Genomic DNA, 20,758 nt, shown 5'->3' with positions numbered 1-20,758 from the left:
GAAAAATCTCCGCACCTAGGAAATGTTCATGCGGGTCCGGACGTCGTCCGCATGTGTCAAAACCTAAGTGCGGGCTCCGCATCCGCACATAGAAGTTTTGACAATAGGTTTATTCGGGGCTATTCAGACGATGCGGATGCGGAGCGAATTCGTCCGCATCTTTGGGTACTTTTTGAAGGTGATTTTTCACGGAATTTTTTTTAATTATTTGCCATAATGATAAAATGACCATCATAAAACACCATATGATGGTCCCTGCTCATTAATATAATGTACCTACATACGTCTATCCCTTTGTTTCGTTCTGAGATTGAGATATAGCAACTTTAACTGCCTTTTGTCCATACTTTACAATTTTATACAATAAAACCTGCCAACAACGGCCACTGACGGAACAAAAATGATAAGCCGTTCTGTGCATTACGAATATTTAACTGACTACATACTTTAATAACTTTTAAATTTAATTTAAAAATTTTAATTTTTTTCTTTTTAAATTTTTTAAATTATTTAAAAATATAAATATCTGAAATATTATTTTAAATATTTGTTATTTTTTTAAATTTTTAATCTGTTAATTTTTTTAAACTTTAAAAAAAATACTTTTATAAACAACGTTATCCCCGTACGACGTTCACTCAGGGCCGGATTAAGTCGTTTGAAGACCCTAGCACTTGAATATTTTTGGTGGTTCCCCCGATACCTACAAGTTTATTTTACACGATATTCAGTCTATAAACTTGAAAAAATGAAATTTTCTATTTCAGAAATGACTAATCTAAGGATGGGATTTCACTATAAAAGGTTTATGAAAGTTATTTTATAAAACTTGAAAAAAGCAACTAATAAATTTATCGGTTGCATTTGCTCTAATGCAACCGATAAATTTATTAGTTGCTTTTTTTTAAATAATTGTTATAAAATTTTTATAGTGTAATCCGGCCGGGATTATACTATAAAGTTTTATAAAAGAACTTTTAAGAAAGTTGAAAAATTCAACCAATAGGCGCATCGGTTGCATTCCAGAAAATGCAACCGGTGCACACACACAAACACGCACACACATTTTGCATTCAAAAAATTCAACCAATAAGATAATATTGGTTGAATTTTTCACGTTTTATCAAAGAGCTTTTACAAAACTTTTATAGTGTAATCCCGGCCTAAGGCTGGTATTACACTATAAAACTTGAAAAATGTAATCAATAAACACATCTGTTACATTCGAGCGAACTTAACTGATCGGCCTATCGGTTGCATTTTTCAAGTTTTATAAACTAACTTTTATAAAACTTTTATACTGTAATCCCGGCCTAAGACAGAATTGTGATGTGAATATTTCTAAGCACATACATTTTGAACGTCCCCACCCCTCCCCTTTTTTTCTACTTGCAAATTCTTTGATATCTCCCGAATTTTTTTTTTAGGAACATATTAGTTTCGGATGTTTTTGGATTGGATTTTTCGAACATTGGGTGTTTTTGGAATTTTTCTTTCATATTTTTCCGGAAAGACAGATTTGTTTTCAAAATCTTTTGAAAATATTTTAAGACATTTTCTCCCATCGACTACTTGTGAGGATCGGAATTAAGACATCTTTATTCCCATATTCTATGTGGCTCTAGACTAAACCACCAAAGAATACCTCTAGGCTGCATATGGGCACTGAATCAGGGGTGAAGGAGAAAAACAGTTACAAAAATTGCGAAAAAATAGTTTTTATGCACGAATTTCAACCTAAAGATGCGGGCGAAACACCCGCATCTTCAGTGCTCGTGTGAAAGGGTATGCGGACCCGCTTCCGCATCCGCATCCGCTCCGTGTGAAAGGGGCCTTAGGCTTTGAAAGAAGTTTTCTTTTTCTTTTTTTCAGAAAAAGAAATTGTCATGGTCTTTAATTGTAGTATATATCTCAAGTGCAGAAGCATAAAGCTGTCCTACCAGTGCTTTGTTGATTTCCATCTATTGAGTGGAAAAAAGAAGAAAAAATCCTCATGGTGAGGGAAACTTGTCAACACCAAATACACATAAGGGAAAGTTCCATAAATCTGTTTCCTGCCATAAATTCATCTCCCTCTCTAATTTGCATGTATAGAGCTGCTATCTTGCAAAATGTCATGAAACATTTCAGAACCATTCAGTTGAATACTTACAGTGACGCAGTTGCTTTGCTCTCTTCATTTATGCTTTAATTTTTCAAAAATAGTTTTTGTTATAACTTGTTACAGTGTGAAATCAACTTTGAACAGTTATATCTATGCATTATACAGAAAGTCTTTTATCAGTTAGGGATTTGCAATTATGGATCACTACTTGAATATTGCATTGCATAGTTCTCATAGTCATGTAGCTGGAGTCATTTGGTTAGGAGCAGTCACAGTTTTTGCTATGGCTGAATTCCTAAATTCATCCCCTCTGAGTATCAGAGGGAAACTCATCATAGATATTCTTGTGATGTAGACCTATATATATTTTTTTCTGACTACTACTTAACTGTACATGCACCTCATACTCTTTCCTGTACGGAATTTAAAATTTTTTTCCTGACTACTTAGATTCATTTTGATTGATGTATGGTCATTTGTCGACCTTTTTATATTGTACTTAACTAGGGTTGGGTTTCTTTTGGGACAGTGGAAAAATCTGAAGGAAAAAAACTGGAAGAAATGAAAGAAACTGAAAAATGTGCATTAATTACCGTTTTGTCGAAGTACATATAATTAAGGCTTGTTATTTCACCTCATTAGTTGTGAAATAATATTTTTTTTTTCATCATTGTGAGTGACTATCTCCATGAGGTAGATAGAAGCATACTTGACATAATTTTAAATTGCATAAATTGCACTCAATATATCAGCTGCAGAGAGATTGTGCAAATATTGCTGATTATAATCACGAATGAATGGGACTTTTTACAAAATGTGACTTGATGCCTTATTTGTAATTCAAAAATTTAATATAGTATTATGGTAAGAAAGCATATGTTAAACAACTGAAATTCTCAAAAAGCTGTGATTGTGTTGAAATACTTCTAAGTTTTTCTGTAAATTTAGTGGGGAAAAGAATTTTTTATGTATGTTTTTGGATTCATCCACTCAACTTTGGAACAGCCTAATGTCTGCCATAACATAAAGGTTTTGTTACACCATGCTACATACACTGATAAAAGTGAACAATTCATTTTAAAATGGTTATATTTCTTGTTAATAAAAGTAATTTGAAGTTCACAAATAAAGGACTTTTATTCAAATATACAACTAATAAAACCTTTCAAAATTGATACACAGTTGATAAAATCCTTCTGTAACAGCAGTAAATTAAGCATATGATTCCATGAGTGTGAAAAGAAAGTAATTTTTCAGAAATCACAGTTCCTTATATTTCTTCCAACTTGGGAGGACCTTCTTAATCTTCACAGCGACATACCTGATAAACTTTGTAGATATGTCAAAATGCTTTTAAGCAACCTTTCAAGTTCTGAAAGTAATTTCCTTGTCTTTTGCATTCATTCTAAGCTGAGAAATCAATTACAGCATACAACTGCTAAAAACATTTTTTTTTTTCAATGTGCACTGCAGTGAGAAAATTTGAAATTTTATATTATTTTCTGATATGTTGTAATTATTTGTAATAATAATTTGTTTTCTAACAATCTTTAAAATAAGATAAACAATTTTCATTTTCCAATAGTACAGAAGAGATCAGTGTCATTTAATAAATTAATAATGTGTAATTGTTTTACTTGAAAAAGTTCTTTTTTTCAATTAGATTGAAATTAGGTGAATGAATTTTAAACTTTTTCAATGAAACTTCTCTCGGTCTGATGAAAAGCTTTAACTAGATATGTAAGCTTGGTCAAAGGACCAATATAATTTTTATTATTCATTTTACATGTTCATGGTTAAATTGTCATGGGCCTAATTCAAATTTATTAGAGGTGTTAAAATGTATTTCCTATATACAAGATATACAGAAGACCAAGATCCAGTCTTCTGTATATCTTGTATTTACAAGTGGAGAGCGACATTCATGTCATATATATAGCTATCTGGTGGCTCGTCGTCCATGAGCTATTAGCTGATCAGTTTCACCGTCCATTGCACGGTTCCGTTTGGCATATATACGCTCTAGCGAAGGAAAATCTCTATCTCCTCTGTAGCTTAGTGGTCAGAGCACTCGTCCGGCAATCGAGGGACCCGGGTTCGACTCCCGGTAGAGGCAGAGATGAGTTTTTTCCTTCCTTAAAAAATTAACATCTCTAATAATAAATATCTTCACAACATCCAGTCTTCTGTATATCTTGTATTTACAAGTGGAGAGCGACATTCATGTCATATTTCCTATATCTTACATTATACTGTAAATGATGAATATGGAAGGAAGACACGTTTCTTCTGCTTGGAAGCAAGGTTGACAGTTTTTTTCAAGCAAAAGAAATTGTCCAACTCTTCAAAAGACTAATGCAGTTATTAATTTGCATACATAATTAAAGTGATGAAATTAAATTTATTTAATGCTATAAAAACTATACATTTGCTATATCTGAAGCATAAATTCAAACTTATTTGGCAAATTATTGAAGGAAAACTATTTTTTTCTAGCCGGTTTTTTCCATTGTTTTTTCTGCTGCGAAAGAAACTGTCCAACCCTGTGCTTAACACTTCTGTTTTATTCATGAAAATAAAGTTAATTATATATAAATATAATAGAGTAATATTATTAGGTATGGAGTTGTGTTACTTTTTTCGATGTATGGCCCTCATTACATCCCCCGTAGAGTATCCATCCGGGAAGGTCCGAATCAAGTGTAATTTTTCCTCATCAAAATGTTCTGGCTCACAAATTCTTCTTGCCCTTTCCACCAGTTCTTTGATCATACCTTGTTCCTGGGCAGGATGGTGATTAGAGTGCAGGTATCTGTCCGTGTGTGTCTTTTTACGGTAAACTGTATAGCCCAGTCTTTTTTTCCTCGTGACCAGAACATCTAGAAACGGAAGGGTCCCCTCTTCTTCTTTCTCTATTGTGAATTTAATGTTATGATGTATACTGTTCAGATGAACTAGGAACTCTTCAAGCTTTTCTTCCCCATGACCCCATATAACAAATGTGTCGTCCACATACCGAAACCAGGTTGACGGCTGGTATTGTGCTGTCACCAAAGCTTGGGCCTCAAATCTTTCCATATAAAAGTTGGCCATGGCTAGGCTGATTGGGCTACCCATCGCCACCCCTTCAGTTTCTGCCTTACATTCCTCAAGTTACGGACAGAATTGGATGACGCCTGAGAAAATTTGGCATCAAGACCATCTTCAAGCCAACCAGAAAGCTAAGTGAATGCCTCAGGTCGACCAAAGATCAACGGGACGGACTGAAAACAGCTGGGGTTTACCGTATCCCATGCAGTTGTGAAGAAGTGTACATAGGCACTACAAAAAATTCAATATAGACCAGATTAGTCGAGCACCAACAAAGTTGTAGATTGGGTCAGGTTTACAAGTCAGCCATAGCAGAGCATGCCCTTACCAAGGACCACAAAATTCTCTTCACAAACATCCAAGTGTTATCCAACGACATGAGATATTTTCCACGTATTTTTAGAGAAGCAATAGAAATTCAAAAGCACAAGAACTTCTTCAACAGAAAAGAAGAGAGGATGAAAATCAACAGTGCTTGGTTTTCCATTTTAAAAATGATCAGATTGAAACACAAGAATTATCCAGAGCCCTTAGGAACAACTTCGGCCAATGGGGAAAACAGACTGGCTCAAAAGACCAATCCAGACAAGGCAGTGTGACTTAAGCAGGGAGAAGGCGTAAGTAGTAGCCTTTTGCCTGCTATAATGTAAGATTTCTTGAAAATGTTCGCCACGCGTGTGATAGAAACTGTACTTCACGTCGGCCAAAAAACCGAAAACTTTTAAGTTAAATTCTAATTTACACGATGGCCACAAAAGTCCTTTTTGTTTCTACATTGACATTTTCGCCCTTTCCCATAGCCTTAGTCACATGATTATAGAAGCACAGGAGGTTGGTTACACATGGCTTCCCCTTCCTGAACCTATGCTGGTTTTCCCAACAATGTGTTATTTTCGTCTATTCACTTCACTAATAATTGGTGAATTTAAATTTTAAAAATTTTCATCAAACTCACTGGACAATAATTCAACACAATTTCTCTACTACACTTTTTAAGTATCGAAACCACATTAGCAAGCTTCCATTCCCCTGCGACGAGAGAACTTCGCAACCTAGGATAAATATCATCTAAGGAAAGTTTTCCCCAAATTCTTCCCATTGACTTACCACATCAACTGATTCCAACTGATCTTTGAAAATTTGCACTAACCTTTCTCTCAAGAGATCAAAGTGGTTCTTCAAAAACAAGGAACCACTTTTCTGTTATCAGTTTTACTGTTGGAAAGATAGAATGAAAACTAATGACACAATTATCACTAGAATAAAACTCTTCCCTCCCCCCCAAAAAACAACAAGATCCATGTTCAACAAGATCCTTGGAAATAGTGAGAACTATATTCAACACCAGTAATACTTAAGTACAAAAATAGCTGTTTGAAACCATTTTCATCCCTGTAATCAGAAATTTTTTGAGGTTCTGGATGAAAAAAAACCCCATCATTTCGGCTTATGCTTCCTGTATTGTGGAAAAGGATACATAATATCTTTTTTTTTTTCCATTGAGAAGAGAAGTTCTTAGAAGATTTTTACTAAAGGCGGTGTTCCACAAGTCACAGCAAGATTTTAATCAAACATTTCCATTTTTTTTATCAAGCAAGCTTTAATTTTCTTTCAGCAATGAATTCTTGTGTTGTTTTTTGTTCTTTTGATATTTTTATTCTGTTTTGTAAAACACATACAGGATGTCCTGTAAGTTCTAATGCTGCCTTTATCTCATCAACCATTCGTCATAGAGATGTTTCCAATTTAAAAAAATGCTTAAAATACATACATGCCAACCTCAAAACTACGCCTCTCCGTAGTGGCAATGATCATCGGTGGGGGAAGGGGTAGAATATTTTGGGGGCAATTCTTCCCCAATTTTTTTTCTCTCATTTTTGTTTCTAAAATTCAAATAAATTTTCTTCAATTTTAGAAAAAAAAATGTGGATCTAACATTCTGTATTAAGCTAGCAGTAATACCTGGTACTGCTTTGACTTCCTTCATACGCTGGAATCATTAAAAAAGAGACAAACCATTATTTGAAAACCAAGGTATCCAAAGTAGGCATGCCAAAAGTCATTGTTTGTCAGTCTTTTGACCCTATCAGGCATTTGTCCAACTCTGACAAAATTAAAAATATAAATTTTTATACAGTCTACTTATTTTTTCTGACAGGTGTTGTTCTTCTAGCAAGTTGTTATCCTGCTTCTTCTGAACCCAACCAAAAAAAATTCATGTTTTTAACCGCAATATTCACTGAGATATTTGAATTCAAAAAATAGGAAAGTTGGGAAAGAACAGCATGAAGAAAAGAAGCATTTGTTAGTTTATGCTGTTCTTTCCTAACTTTACTCAGTTTTTAAGATTCAATTATCTCAGCAGATATTCAGTTAAAACCATATTTTATTTTTCTTCTCGGAAAAAATAGGGCAGCAACTTTGAAATTGGAAGTTAGTAAACAGGGAGAACCATGTAAAAATTTAGATTTTTTATTTTGTGACACACTGCATTTTACTCTTAAAACTGGTACAGTGTTATCTCTGAACACATATTGAGCATTTTTTAAATTGGAACCATACCTCAACGACAAACGATTGCTGAGATGAAGCCGCATTAGGACTTGCAGGACACGCTTTATAATTATTGTAGGTAAAAATGTGGTGACTCTTTTACATATGTAAACAAAAACTAATAATTTGGCAGAATAATGGCAAAGATACCAAATGCGTATCTCAGATTAAGCACATGTTGTGAAAATCAGTTCCTACCCATATAGCCTTGCATCACGTTAAATGTGCTATCAACTCTTAGTGTGTTTGTTCTCAGTATTACCTTTTTTTTTAAATCTTTTTTTTTAGGAATGAGGGCAGCTGTTATGATGGACAAAGAAAAAACCTCAGTAAAAGGATCTCTTCAAGATATAATAGTGTCTAATCCTGCAGAAAACACAATTTATCCCAAGGTATAATGATGATTATTATAACTTTTACTCCTGTGTGAGAATGCATAGTTTTAATTTGATTTATACTATTGAAAATTTTATATGACTTTCTCTTTAGTTAACAATTTTAACATCATTATTAATGCGCTAACCTTAGTAACTTACAAGAATTCACAAATCCAAGCTTGATTAAGGATGTTTTTCCATGAACTGATAATGTTATTAATCTTGAGTCTGACTCAGATTTCCATTCATTATGCATTATTATTGACCCTTTAATGCTCACAAAAATGTCTTTTTTTTCATTCTAATGTTTTTACTACAGCCTAAAGTGACTTCACACATTTGTAGTCATCTATTCAGATCAAACTTGACTACTTTAGAACATGTTTTATATGCCCTCTAAGAATTTTACTGGTTTTTTTTTCTCTCAGACTCTAAGTAATAGATTGAAGCCATGCGATTAAGTTTTTTTTTGCAAATTTTCGAAATTTTTGCATATAAAAAAAATGGCATTGCATAAATATTATTCAATTTTGGTAGGCTTGCATGTGTGGGGAAAGGTTAATGATATTGTCTCATGTATGAAATCGTCTGATTGGCGGTACTTTAAGGTGTGTATACACTAGCACACGGATCATGCAATGAAAGCATTCACAATTGGTTGTTCAGTGATTTGTGCAGTGTTGTAAACGATTCTTGAGCTGTTTGAACTGGACCCACCTGGAATCAGTTTTTTTCAACGAATACAAAGGAAGTTTGTGTACCCACAAATAGCTTAGAACCACACCAGAGCATCGTACATTGCAAGATCAGCACTCCCGTATGCTCTCTCTGCAAAGACATAACATGAAAATTCAGGCACTTGTGATTTTCACTTCAAAACATGGAAGACAGATGGCAGCACAGAAGAACACAAAACACTCATTACTCTGACATTATGAATGCTTTAAGATAGGGGTCTTCAACCCGTGGCCCACCGAAACATTTCGATCAATTGACACAATATCATTCAAAAATAGGATAATACAAAGATTTCAACAAAAAAAGTCACCCAGCTTCATATAGACTTATAACAAGGACAGGCTGATCAGTCTACAGTATTTAGCTTCTTAATAAGACTTTTAACCTAAAAGAAACCACACCATACACTTCTTCACTATAAATAACTTCGAGTACATCTCATTCTCCTTGAGTGGGAGAAAGCAGAAATGAACGGAATTTCCATGGTATCGTATTTCTCGGGTGCATGGATGGGCAGGAAGCAGGTGGATGTATGCATCTTGATTGGTTGGAAAAAGGATTTGTACAATATTGGTACAGTTCATTTAGTTGTGTTTTTGGTCTTTGAAGCCTTTCATCAGAAGCCTTTTAATGAGTGCACGATGGCGAACCGTGATAACCAAAAAAAGGAAAGTTGAAGAAAAAAATTAATATTTGTTAAAATTAATTGCATTGAATGTTTAAATTCTATAAAATATTTTGAAATATATTTAATTTGTGATCGTCTTTGGTGGGAGGGGGTGCCCCCCTACGCTATTAATGAGTGGCCTGCGGAACGCGACAAATTTTTTATGTGGCCCTCGAGCGTAAAACGTTGAAGACCCCTACTTTAAGGCCTCATACATACACCTAGAACACACATTCTGGCATGTTTGAATTTTTTAGGAATTCCCCTGAAAAATTTTTATGAGGTGTGTGCATGGTTAAGTAATAATACTTTATTATCCGAAAATAAAGGGGGAGATTCGCAAAATCATAGTAAATAATTCTAATGCTATTTTTCCCCCATGAAGTTTTGTGTTTTTTCTTTTTCATTCAACTAGATGATAATCACCGATGCTGGTGAAGTATTTGATGTCAAACTTCTGATTTATAATGAAGCCACTGATGACGATAATTATATTGATTTATCAGCTGTGGATATGAGGGTTTCTATGAGCTTAGGACAAATGAAAATAATATTTCTGAATAGATTTATCTCGGCTCTGTTGGTAAGACGTTTTCTTCGAGTCAGCCAAATGTATGAGTTTGTCTTAATTTTATGTTTCAAATCGATAAATTTATGTTTGTTGATTTTCTTTAATGTTTTTGACATGATTTTACATCTAGATATGCTTAAGATTCTTAATAATATTCTTTGTTCAAAAATATATATTTTTAAAATATTGTTTTCGCCTTGAATATTTTTGTTCTTGTTTTTCATAAAAATTTCTGGTTTCTGTTATAAAGTTTTTGATTTTTTTAAATATGATATATTGTTTTTGTCTTCAAAATACATGGGTGTCTTCATCAAAATGTATTCCTGATGAGTGGCCAAGGTCTGAAGTCCTAAAAAAGAAAAAAACCTACCCTGTTTTCAGATGCTCTCCTAAAAAAGGAATATTTTTATTTAGATTTTTTTAAGGCAAAAAACAAAATACCTCTTTTTTTTTTCTTTTTTTGTGTGCTTATTTTAATCATTTTAGTCTTTTTGGCCTCTTATTTACACTATTTTAATGCCTTTGCTTCCGAGCTCTAATAATTATTACAATGGTACTGGCCCTTTAAATTGATGCATATTTAATTACAATGAAAATTTCTCAATAATTATTGAGAAATTTTAATTTCCTGATGTAAAGATCTCAATCATATCAAATAATCAAGATTTTACTGTTTATATATATATATATGTATGTAGTAGAACCTTGATTATCTATAACTATGTAAATTAACATTGCTTTTCTTGATAATAGGTTTTTTCCATAGTTGTAGATTCTCCTACTGCTGAAAAAAAGGAAGAAAATTCTTTACTATTGCAAATTAGAAACAACAGTGTCTTTAAATAATGCTTTTGATTCTGGCTCCTACTGATTGCCAATTGAGAGTAAAGGATAAAAATAATTACAGAAAAATATAAAAAAATGTTTTGTCTATATAACAGATTCAAACTATGGATGTATTTGAATGGTCTAATTTGCAAAATAAACAGTAATTTTTATGCATTGCATACAAAAGAACCAGAAAAACTACTAGCTGGGAACCAGAAAAAAAAGAATATGTATCAGTTTATGAAGAAGTGGAGCCCAGGGTAAAATTTAAATCACTAACTGGTCTATTTTTCACCATATTACTTATGGCGGACACAAGTCAGTTTTCTGGGTCATTTTACTGATGCAGTTTATACACAAAAGTGTTGTTCCCATGACATGCTGCCCTGTGACATTTCAGCTAACCATTATGTTGGCCCTTGAACAACGAGAAGTTGTCCACCCCTGGTGTATATGGTACTAGATCTTTTCAAATGTATGCATATTTGATTGCCTGAAAATTGATTTACTGACAACCTTGTTTCAATTACTGTATTTCTTGCTGTATGCTATGCAGTGTGAAAAAGTCATAGAAATATATCCATAATCTTATAATACTAGCGTAGCATCAGAATACCTGGTGCACCTGTCCAAGATACAATTTAAATTTCATGTAATTACTGTTTATTGCATTCTACAAACACGTATTTGTTATAAAGTACTTAATAATCAGTTTCAAATAGTTTAAATGCTATTTAATTAGTTGATACTTGATTGTTGTACCATAATGTTAATGGTATAGCATTCAAGTATTATTTAGAATTTCTTAGATTAAAGAAGTTGATTAAGTATAATTATAGAATTTCTTAGAGATTGGCTATCTTTGGACATTAAAAGGTAAGAAGACAGACCTACCGATAGGGAATATGGGTAGGTTTTGGAGGCTTTTGTGAACAGTAGGGAAAAATATGAAGGCTTTTGTCAGAGGTGGGAACCAGAAAGAAAGATTAAGTCTCACTGAAGGGTGGGGGAGAAAAAAAGTATTCAAAACCTCTAAATGAGTCCACTTTAAGAAGAAATATCTGAGCATTAAAGAATTAAAAACAACAATTAGCATAAGGTATACTTCCGAAATTCCGCTTTTTAGAACTTGAGCACTGCTGTAGATAGGCAAATATAGTGCATCAAATAATGGAAGTTCTATTGTATTGTTTACTTTCTTATGATGAACAACATAACTAAGCATGGTTCATCAAAATGCAGTTGATAACTGATTTCTTTTATTGTGGTTTTTTCCCACACTCTCAGCAATTTCTAGACCATTTTCAAGTTGCAAAAGCTAAAGTTGCAGAAGCAAGTGCTGTTGCGGCTGAAGCTGCCATGGTTGGTATGGAACAGGTTTATGAGAAAGCTACAAGAATTTTCCTGGATATATGCATACAGGCTCCAGTCATTATCATACCACAAAATTCACAGTCGAAAAACACTGTAGTAGCTGATCTTGGTGTTCTTAAAATTTCCAACAAATTCAGTTTTGGGCACAAGCGTAATGAACTGGGTATCCCAGCTATTTTGGATAAGTTGCTGTTGAAGTTGGAGCATTTAAAGTTATCAAGGTAATTTGAATAATATTTTTTTTTAACTGAATCAAAAACTTGGATATGTAATAATTTTAATTACAAAATTCTAGTTAATTTCTTTGTATGATTTGTAGCGAAATGGAAATTTAAGACTTCCTTCAGCTCTGTAATTTTAGTTAGTTATTAGTTTAATTAATTATTAGTTAGCATAATTTATTATTACAAAAATATTTTAAAACTTTTTAACATTTTATTAATATGATTATTCCTATCTACTTCAAATAGAGCGTTAGTTAATCCATCATCTCTTGGTGTGGTTGCTGAATGTCTCTTGCTGCAACCAGTGAGCTTTGGTGTTGCTGTTGTACGCAATCTTTCTAGTGGGTGGTATCAGGATATTCCAGAAGTAGATGTTTATGGAAAACTTGATGCTGTGAAGGTACTAGAAGCTATCACGTTATCATGCTTTGCAAAATGAAAAAATTTATTACAAAATATTTTTTAAAAACCACTATAGTATAAATGAACACTATAATTGCAGAAAAAATTTATTGTGCAAAATATATATATTTTTTTGTGTGTGTTATTAATATCCTATTCAGTTTTTTTTAAACATGTTTTTACTTTTTTCTCTTTATAATATAGTAATTTTGATGCTGTAAAGTTAATTTTGTATTTATACAGTCAAACCTCGTTAATGAGTCACTCTTGGGAGAGCAAAAATATGACTTAGTAAGCGGAGTGACTTGTTAAACGGAGTAAGCCATAGCTTGCCAATTCCTTCCTGAGGACAATTGGGACTTCCAAAAAGTGATCCGGTAAGCGGAGTGACGTGTTAACTGGGTGGCGTACTAACGAGATTTGACTGTATTTATAAACAAATTTGTTGCCATAAACTAATAGTTGCCCACTGACTCTTTAAAAATATAAAGGAAACATTGTTTCACATTTTGGCTAAGCTGAAAAAAAAAAGCTGCAACACATATTTGCTAAAATACTCTTTTCACATATATTTTCCCTATGTAATTCACAATAATATTCACATTTCCCTATGTAAAGAACTTATCCAGCAAGTTTTCAAAATCAAGGCAACAGAAAAGCACCACATCTACAGAAGTCATTGAGGCTGTGGATCATTATTCCGTGGGGTTCCTTTTGTCTTTCTTTTACTGAACTTAACACATGAATAATTTTTTCATGGCTTCACCATTATCATTAATTACAGTCTATTATGAGTAGTCAGGTTGTTTGATATGTTATTTCATATTGTTTGCTTGGAAAATATTAAATTAGTCGTAACTTGTCTTTTAAACCATTACTGATGTTGACTTGAAATTTTCAACTAATATGCTAATATGCACACTCAATACGGATGTGTCATAATTAGGTGATCCTAAAAAAAAGTTTAGTGAAAAGGATCTTGTAGTATAGATCTTGTGATGCCAACTGATGGAGGAGACGCGGAAAAGCATCAGGCCATGGGCTGTCCTCAAGGCTCATGCAGCGGTCCGCTACTATGGTCTATCGTGCTTGACTCACTGCTGAAAAAGAATTGGGGACCGGATGTCTATGTCCAAGCTTTCGCCGATGATCTGGTGTTTGTGATCTCGGCGAGAACTCCCAACGACATTGGCAGCACTGCGGATGCCGCGTTTGACGAACTGTCAAAATGGCTAGAAGATAATCGTCTCAGCATGGAGGTGACTAAAACTAAATTACTATGGCCACACCCCAAGAAAAAACGTCCCTGCATAAGAATCAATGGTGTTCGACTGCAAATATCTAAATGCATGAAATATCTTGGAGTGCATATTGACCATCAGTTCAAATTCACGACACATGTGGCGAAACAAATTGATAAGGCTCAAGACACCATGCAAAAATTGAGACGCATAGCAGGTCCAAAGTGGGGTATACGCCAAAAATTTAGGAACATTTTGTACAGATCGGTTGTACAACGGCAGATTTCATACGCAAGCGCCATCTGGTATAAAAACCAGACACAGAGACTCCGTAAATTACTAAATGTTGCCCAACGCCCGTTCTTATTGTATGTAACTGGTGCATACAGAACTACGGCCAATAATGTTCTGTATACTGCTACGGGAAACCCTCCGCTCAGCCTATATGTTGAATATGACGCTCGTCGATCTACAATCCTGCATTTGGGTAAGGAGGTCTGGATGGACGGAATTCTTATAACACCTGATGCCTACGAAGGGAACAATAGGAGTTGGCTTCATCATCCCAGTGTGGACTTGTTCCAGAATCAAGTTCCGCTGCCTGGTACGGAACAATGCTCATCGGATGAAGCTATTAGTATATTCACGGACGGCTCAAAAACAGAGACATCCACGGCCTGTGCATACGTAGTTATGAATGCAGAAGGATCTGTTGAAGAGGCTTGGAGTCGACGGTTGCGTCAAGGGAACAGTATCTTTCAGGCGGAGGTTCTGGCCATACCAGCTGCAGTAGAATGGGCGATTAAGCAAAATCAGCAGACGACGATATATACTGACAGCGCGTCTAGTATTAATGCGATTCGTGATCAGCGCACTCCACATGAAAATACTCGCCGAATACGTAAGCATTTATACGACCATCCGTCTATCAGTATCAAATGGGTCAAAGGCCATGCAGGAATAGCGGGGAATGAAATTGCGGACAGATTGGCCAAAGATGCTCTTAATCTCCCAACGGAAGAACAACTCTTGCTACCACGCAGTCACATCAACCACGTGCTAAAAAGTGACCTGTTACAAAAGTGGCAACAGCTATGGGACAAGAATGCACATAAAGATGCCTATAAGATACAGAAACACATCCGTTGGAATAGTTCCATTTGGTCTAGAGAGAAAGTGATCATGATAACTGAGCACGGCCCATTACCGACGTATCTAGAACGTTTCAAGAAGTCGGACAACGCCATGTGTGCGTGTGGTGAGATTGGATCTTTATAGCATTACCTGACATCTTGCCCATATACAAAAAAATTTCATTTTGGTGCTATTCCCGAAAACGGTTGACTGTGTTTCAAAAAAAGAGTTTTGAAGAGCCCTATGGGCCTTGCTCGGGTGCGATGGATTATATTGTTCCTCGATAGCAACTTACATCGCATACATACTAAGAAGACTGGAAGTGCGCGTCTGAGCGGTGGGAGCGATGACGAGTTCAAACCAGCAAGAGCCCCAGCGATTGATCTTAAGAGGAAATATGATCTTCGACCACGTCGGCGTCAACAAAAGTAACCGATAAATGAAAAACAGAAGCAAGTTCACCTGCAAGGAGACGAATCAAGTCATCGATGGCAAGAACGAATTAAGTGTTATTTACTCGGCTATATAGTGAATTGTGCTGATCTCAGTTCACCCGGTGACGATTCGGGAAACGACTGGCGGCTTAGACGATGATGATCTGCGGCTAATTCACAGTGATTCGAAATTTTATATACCAAGATTATCGGCAATCATTCGATCAATTGACGATTACTGGATTCTTATGGGATGGATGGCTATACACCGGCATCTTATAATCCTGTTTATAATTTTGATTGCCCATTGGCGTTGATTGTTTAGATTTTATTTATTTGTTATATGACTTCAGAAGTTGGCGATCAATTTTTATGTAAATTATTTTATTTTGCTGCCTTCGTCTGAGGTGGTCATGTTACGTTGTTTTTAATAAAACTTTCCGGATACACCCATCCTTCGGGAACGCTTCGATATCTCTCTGAGATGGGAAGCGGGGTGTATCCGGTCTTCAAAGGTTCAAAGTATAGATCTTGTAGTAGCTCTAAGGGAAGTCTTTATAAAGCAGTATTGCAGCAAGAATGAGAAAAATTGATAATGAATGATATTTTTTAACTTTTGGGAGTTGATGACTGCCAAATCTCCAGTTTTTTGTGTGTTCAATTTGAATTTTATTTTTTAGCATGGTTATTATGCTTGTGCCAGTGTTTAAAAATCAATGGTTTTTTTTACAGTAGCACTTATTTCAAAAAATTCAGTGAATTCATACCCTAATCATTTTCTAATGCATTAAAAATATATAAAATTCTGTAAAAATTAGCATTCTAATCTTTGATTTCTGTGTAAAAGATTTTTTTTCTTTTTTTGATTTAACAAAGTGACTTTTATGTGATACAAATGTATATCATGGAAATAAAATTAGAAATTAAGAAAGACACATTATTCACTTAAAAGCCACATTATTCACTTAAAAGCCACTTCAATAAAATCCAAACTGGTTTTAATGCATCATAGTTCTTGTGTATGTAAGTATTAATAGTTAATGTTAATTTTTCAGTACATGAAAATGCACGCTATTCAGAATAATCTACATATTAATCATGCAGGTGTCAATGAGTCATGGCGATTATTCAACAGTGATGAGCATACTGAGTGAAAACTTATCAGAAACTCCTGAAGATACTCAAGTCAGTGGTCCATCACAGTTAACCACTGCGGCAGTGGTAGTTAATCAGGAGGAATCTGTTGGAGGATCAGGTTGGTTCAATTAAGTCTTTTTCAGCTTCAAAACCATAATGCCTACTATAAAAATTCAAGTAACACTGTTGAAATTTAACTTATTGAGCATTTTCTTCAAAAACAAGTACACTTATTTCTCTAATCATTTCAATCATGAAAATAAACTTACAAATTAAAGACCTGACAGTTGAATGGATAGTATTCTTTATTTTTAGTTCTGAAAACAGAAGAGAAGAAGTACACTGTAGAGGATATCATCCCTAAAAAAATTCACACAAGATTCAAACTTTGTTTGGAAACAGAGAGTCTGTGTGCAGATTTTTACACTGGCCGCACTGATTTGGTAAGTTTTTATAAAATAAATACATTTCTATTTTGCTGTGAGCTAGCATTGATAAAAAAAAAACCAAATTATTACAGCCTAGCATCATGGAAACTATTTTAGGAGTTAGATGAGAGAAATTTTTTTTCAAATGACAAACTGAATCAGATTGGTCAGACTGAATCAGATTTTTCAAAAATTTGCTTTATTGACACACTTTGAATATCCAAAGTTAGTTTTACTTTTTTGAGATTTTCATAGTAGATTAATAAAATTCTGTGAGATATTTTTAAAATAAATCAGTCAGATTTGTAGTGCACCCCTGAGGACTGTATAAATATGTCTTCATAAGCAACTTAACTTCATAACAAGTAATTGTTACTGAACCCACTATTGAGGTCATGGATTCCAACAAAATTGACATATTTAAAAAGATATACGATAAGCATATTGGGATAAATCGAGAAGCTATCCATACTTGGATATGACAACCATAATTTTTATGGGTAGTATGTATATTTATATTTTATCATAATTATTGTTTTTTTATTGCTCTTATTGGGTTGATGTATTTTTGATATAGTTTAGATTCTTGTATTCAACATCCATATTTTTTATGGAAATTTTTTTTTTTCAGCCAACTAATTGGAAAATTTGTCTGTTGTGGTCTTTGTATCTATATATATAAAATTGATTTTCTGTGTGTGTATGTTCTCTATACAAATCTACAATTTTAGATCGATCGTCACCAAATTTTGCATATATACCAAATGGGACCCGACTTGAACGATAGGCTACTTTAAAATTTCGTCAGACCAGGGCAAATGCCCCAAATGGGCAAAAAACTGTCCGGCAACAATGGTTTTTGGGCCTCAACAATCACTTTCCGAACGTTTACTTTAGCTACCGTGGTTCCCTAGCAATGCGTTTCAGACGTGTATATGCCTTTACAACGGTTTGTCACTTCTTTAATCCTGTTAGTATATGTATAATAGTTTATGCCTTTATAATGGTTTGCCACATTTTCAATATACTCTCAGTATTGAGGCTTTTTGAATAGACGTCATAATCATCATCAGCATCGCTTTGAGAGTCAGGAAAAGGGTGATCCTCATAGAAATCAGTGCTAAAATTGTCGATTTTACTGTAGAAATGCGGAAATTAGTGGGGTTTTCTGTCACATCAATAATTTAAAAAATTGTATTGAATTCTCGATTTTTGAAATATTCAGTTCGCTTAGAGATATACGAAGCCCAGGAGATTTAATATGAAGTAATTAGCCAAACCTATACTTTTGAGTTGGATATTCGAGCAATATCATTGATTTCATTTATATCTTCTCATGTCCCCATATTGTCTCTTTTGATATTTATTTGCATAAATTCATGTGGGTTAGGATATTTTAAAATTACAAGATATACAGAAGACTGGATGTTGTGAAGATATTTATTTGAATAAATATCTTCACAACATCCAGTCTTCTGTATATCTTGTATTAACAAGTGGAGAGCGACATTCATGTCATATTTTAAAATTAGTTATGAGCCCGTGAAAAGTGCATCGAAAAAATTCCACAGCGTTTACTAAGGATTTTTGGAAGCTGGAACAGACAGATGGATAACTTGAAGTTCAGGGGGGGGGGGATTGAAATACCGAGCGCCCCTTAAAAAAAGAAAAATATATATTCATTTCTACGTTTCTGTGTAAATCTAGATTTGTTTATTTCATGAATCGCGCAGGTCACCATATTGGTTAACTTGGATACGGTTTGTATGTCCCTCAAGAAAAGGAGAGGGAGATATCACGTGATCCAAAAAAGCCTCATTGAAGAAAACCCGGGCAGCGCCGGGTATTATAGCTAGTATATTTATATAATCCCAGTGAGTTTACTAATTATGCTGCATGAACTTTATAAGCAAAGTGAAATTAAATAATGCTAGACATTATACCAAGATGTGTCTATACTTGAAGAAATATTTTACATATATTCATATATTTTAAATTTTCTGTGTTTGAAAAATTGCTAAGCTTTGAGTTCAGACCAATCTATGTGGAAAATGTTTTTGTTTTTTAACAAGTACATTAATATGAGGTCTAAACTAAAGAAATTTGGTGTGTGTGCATAGAATACTTCCTTTGAATTCTTCTTGTTATTGCATACTTAATTTTTTTTATATTTCAGACAAAAGCCTTGAGCTCCCATGACAAAGCTAACTCTATGGCATCTGTTACGCTCAGCAATATAGCAGTCAGTGCTGAGATGTTCTCAAATAATGAAATGACTGCGAATGTTCACATGGTGGATTTAATTTTACAAGATACACGAGCTTTCAGAAAAAAGGGCATCAATAGGTAAAATACATAAATGACAGCATTTCTGGATATTTTTTATTGCCTTAAAAAAATATTCTGGGATTGAACTAATTATTATCACGATTTATATTATATCCTATTCAATGCCAAATCCCTGCCATAATTTTAAGTCATTAAGAAAACTTTGTGTGTACTACAATCTACCTATAAAATTAATAAGGGTACTGATAAAGATGTTGGGAATTTAAAAAAATATGTGTGTGAAGGTAATACCAAAAAAAAACCTGCTTTTTATTTTTCCAATTTATTTTACATATTTTATACAAACGTAGGAGATGATAGTCAGCTTTATGATTTATATACACCTATCACATGCTTTTTTTAATTTCCAATGGTCACTCATTGGCTTCCCGGTTCTATTTCTTGTTTGTGCCCTACACAGTAGTTGTTGATTGAAGTTGGTTTCTTGCAGCATGTGAACTACTTTCGGCAACTACTGTGGCAACTTTAAGGCACGAATGTGAGCTGATCTCACTGTTTAAAAGTCTCACCGCAGAAAGTAACAAGTAACAGACCTATAACAACACATTTTATTAATGATAAATATTGAATACAGAGAAAGATAAAAAAAAAAAAATTACAAAGAAGCCAAATGGCCTTACATGCAATCACAAATTACAATTTGGTATGAATCTTATCAACAAATATTAAAAAAGTAACAAATAAAGATAAATCTAAATGAAAATACACTGCTGGCCACCCAAATTGCAACACCAAGAAAGACAAGAGATATCGCAACAATATTTATTTTGTAGATAACATGTTGACCAAGCATCAAATGATTAAATTTATAGACTTCTGTGAAGTGTGGTTCCTGCCAAAATCAGTAGCCAGAGTAGCCGCCATTGTTGGAGATCACTGCTGCCACACGCCTCGGCATTGATTCAAAGAGACTTTGGATGTGTTCTTGGGGTACAGCAGACCAAACAGCTTCCACGCGTTGCCAAAGTTGATCTGGTGTGGCAGCTGGGGATGTAATCTGGGTCAATCGTTGAGCAACCATGGACCACATGTTTTCTATCGGCGAAAGATCCGGAGAGCGAGCTGGCCAGGGAAGCAATTCAATCTGGCGATTGACGAAGAACCTTT

At 34.2% G+C, this 20,758-nt stretch overlaps 1 protein-coding gene across 8 annotated transcripts in view; it reads left to right on the top strand.

The window, feature by feature from the left end:
* Vps13 (vacuolar protein sorting 13C) overlaps positions 1–20,758 on the top strand; it is a 190,209-nt gene that overhangs the window by 83,771 nt on the left and 85,680 nt on the right. For all 8 annotated transcript variants that reach the window (XM_089231119.1, XM_089231120.1, XM_089231121.1 and 5 more), the window contains 7 exons: positions 8,036–8,139; positions 9,945–10,112; positions 12,216–12,523; positions 12,773–12,926; positions 16,842–16,992; positions 17,190–17,317; positions 19,479–19,648. In XM_089231119.1, the coding sequence (XP_089087245.1) occupies positions 8,036–8,139; positions 9,945–10,112; positions 12,216–12,523; positions 12,773–12,926; positions 16,842–16,992; positions 17,190–17,317; positions 19,479–19,648 (1,183 nt within the window). The remainder of the gene's footprint in view (positions 1–8,035; positions 8,140–9,944; positions 10,113–12,215; positions 12,524–12,772; positions 12,927–16,841; positions 16,993–17,189; positions 17,318–19,478; positions 19,649–20,758) is intronic.

The sequence above is a fragment of the Pholcus phalangioides genome, unplaced genomic scaffold, assembly GCF_987345545.1.
Source record: "Pholcus phalangioides strain wild (caught in Gottingen) unplaced genomic scaffold, Ppha-v1.0 ptg000004l_1, whole genome shotgun sequence".
NCBI classification, from domain to species: domain Eukaryota; kingdom Metazoa; phylum Arthropoda; class Arachnida; order Araneae; family Pholcidae; genus Pholcus; species Pholcus phalangioides.
Note: the sequence above shows the minus strand (reverse complement) of the source record. Positions and strands in the feature narration are given on the sequence as shown.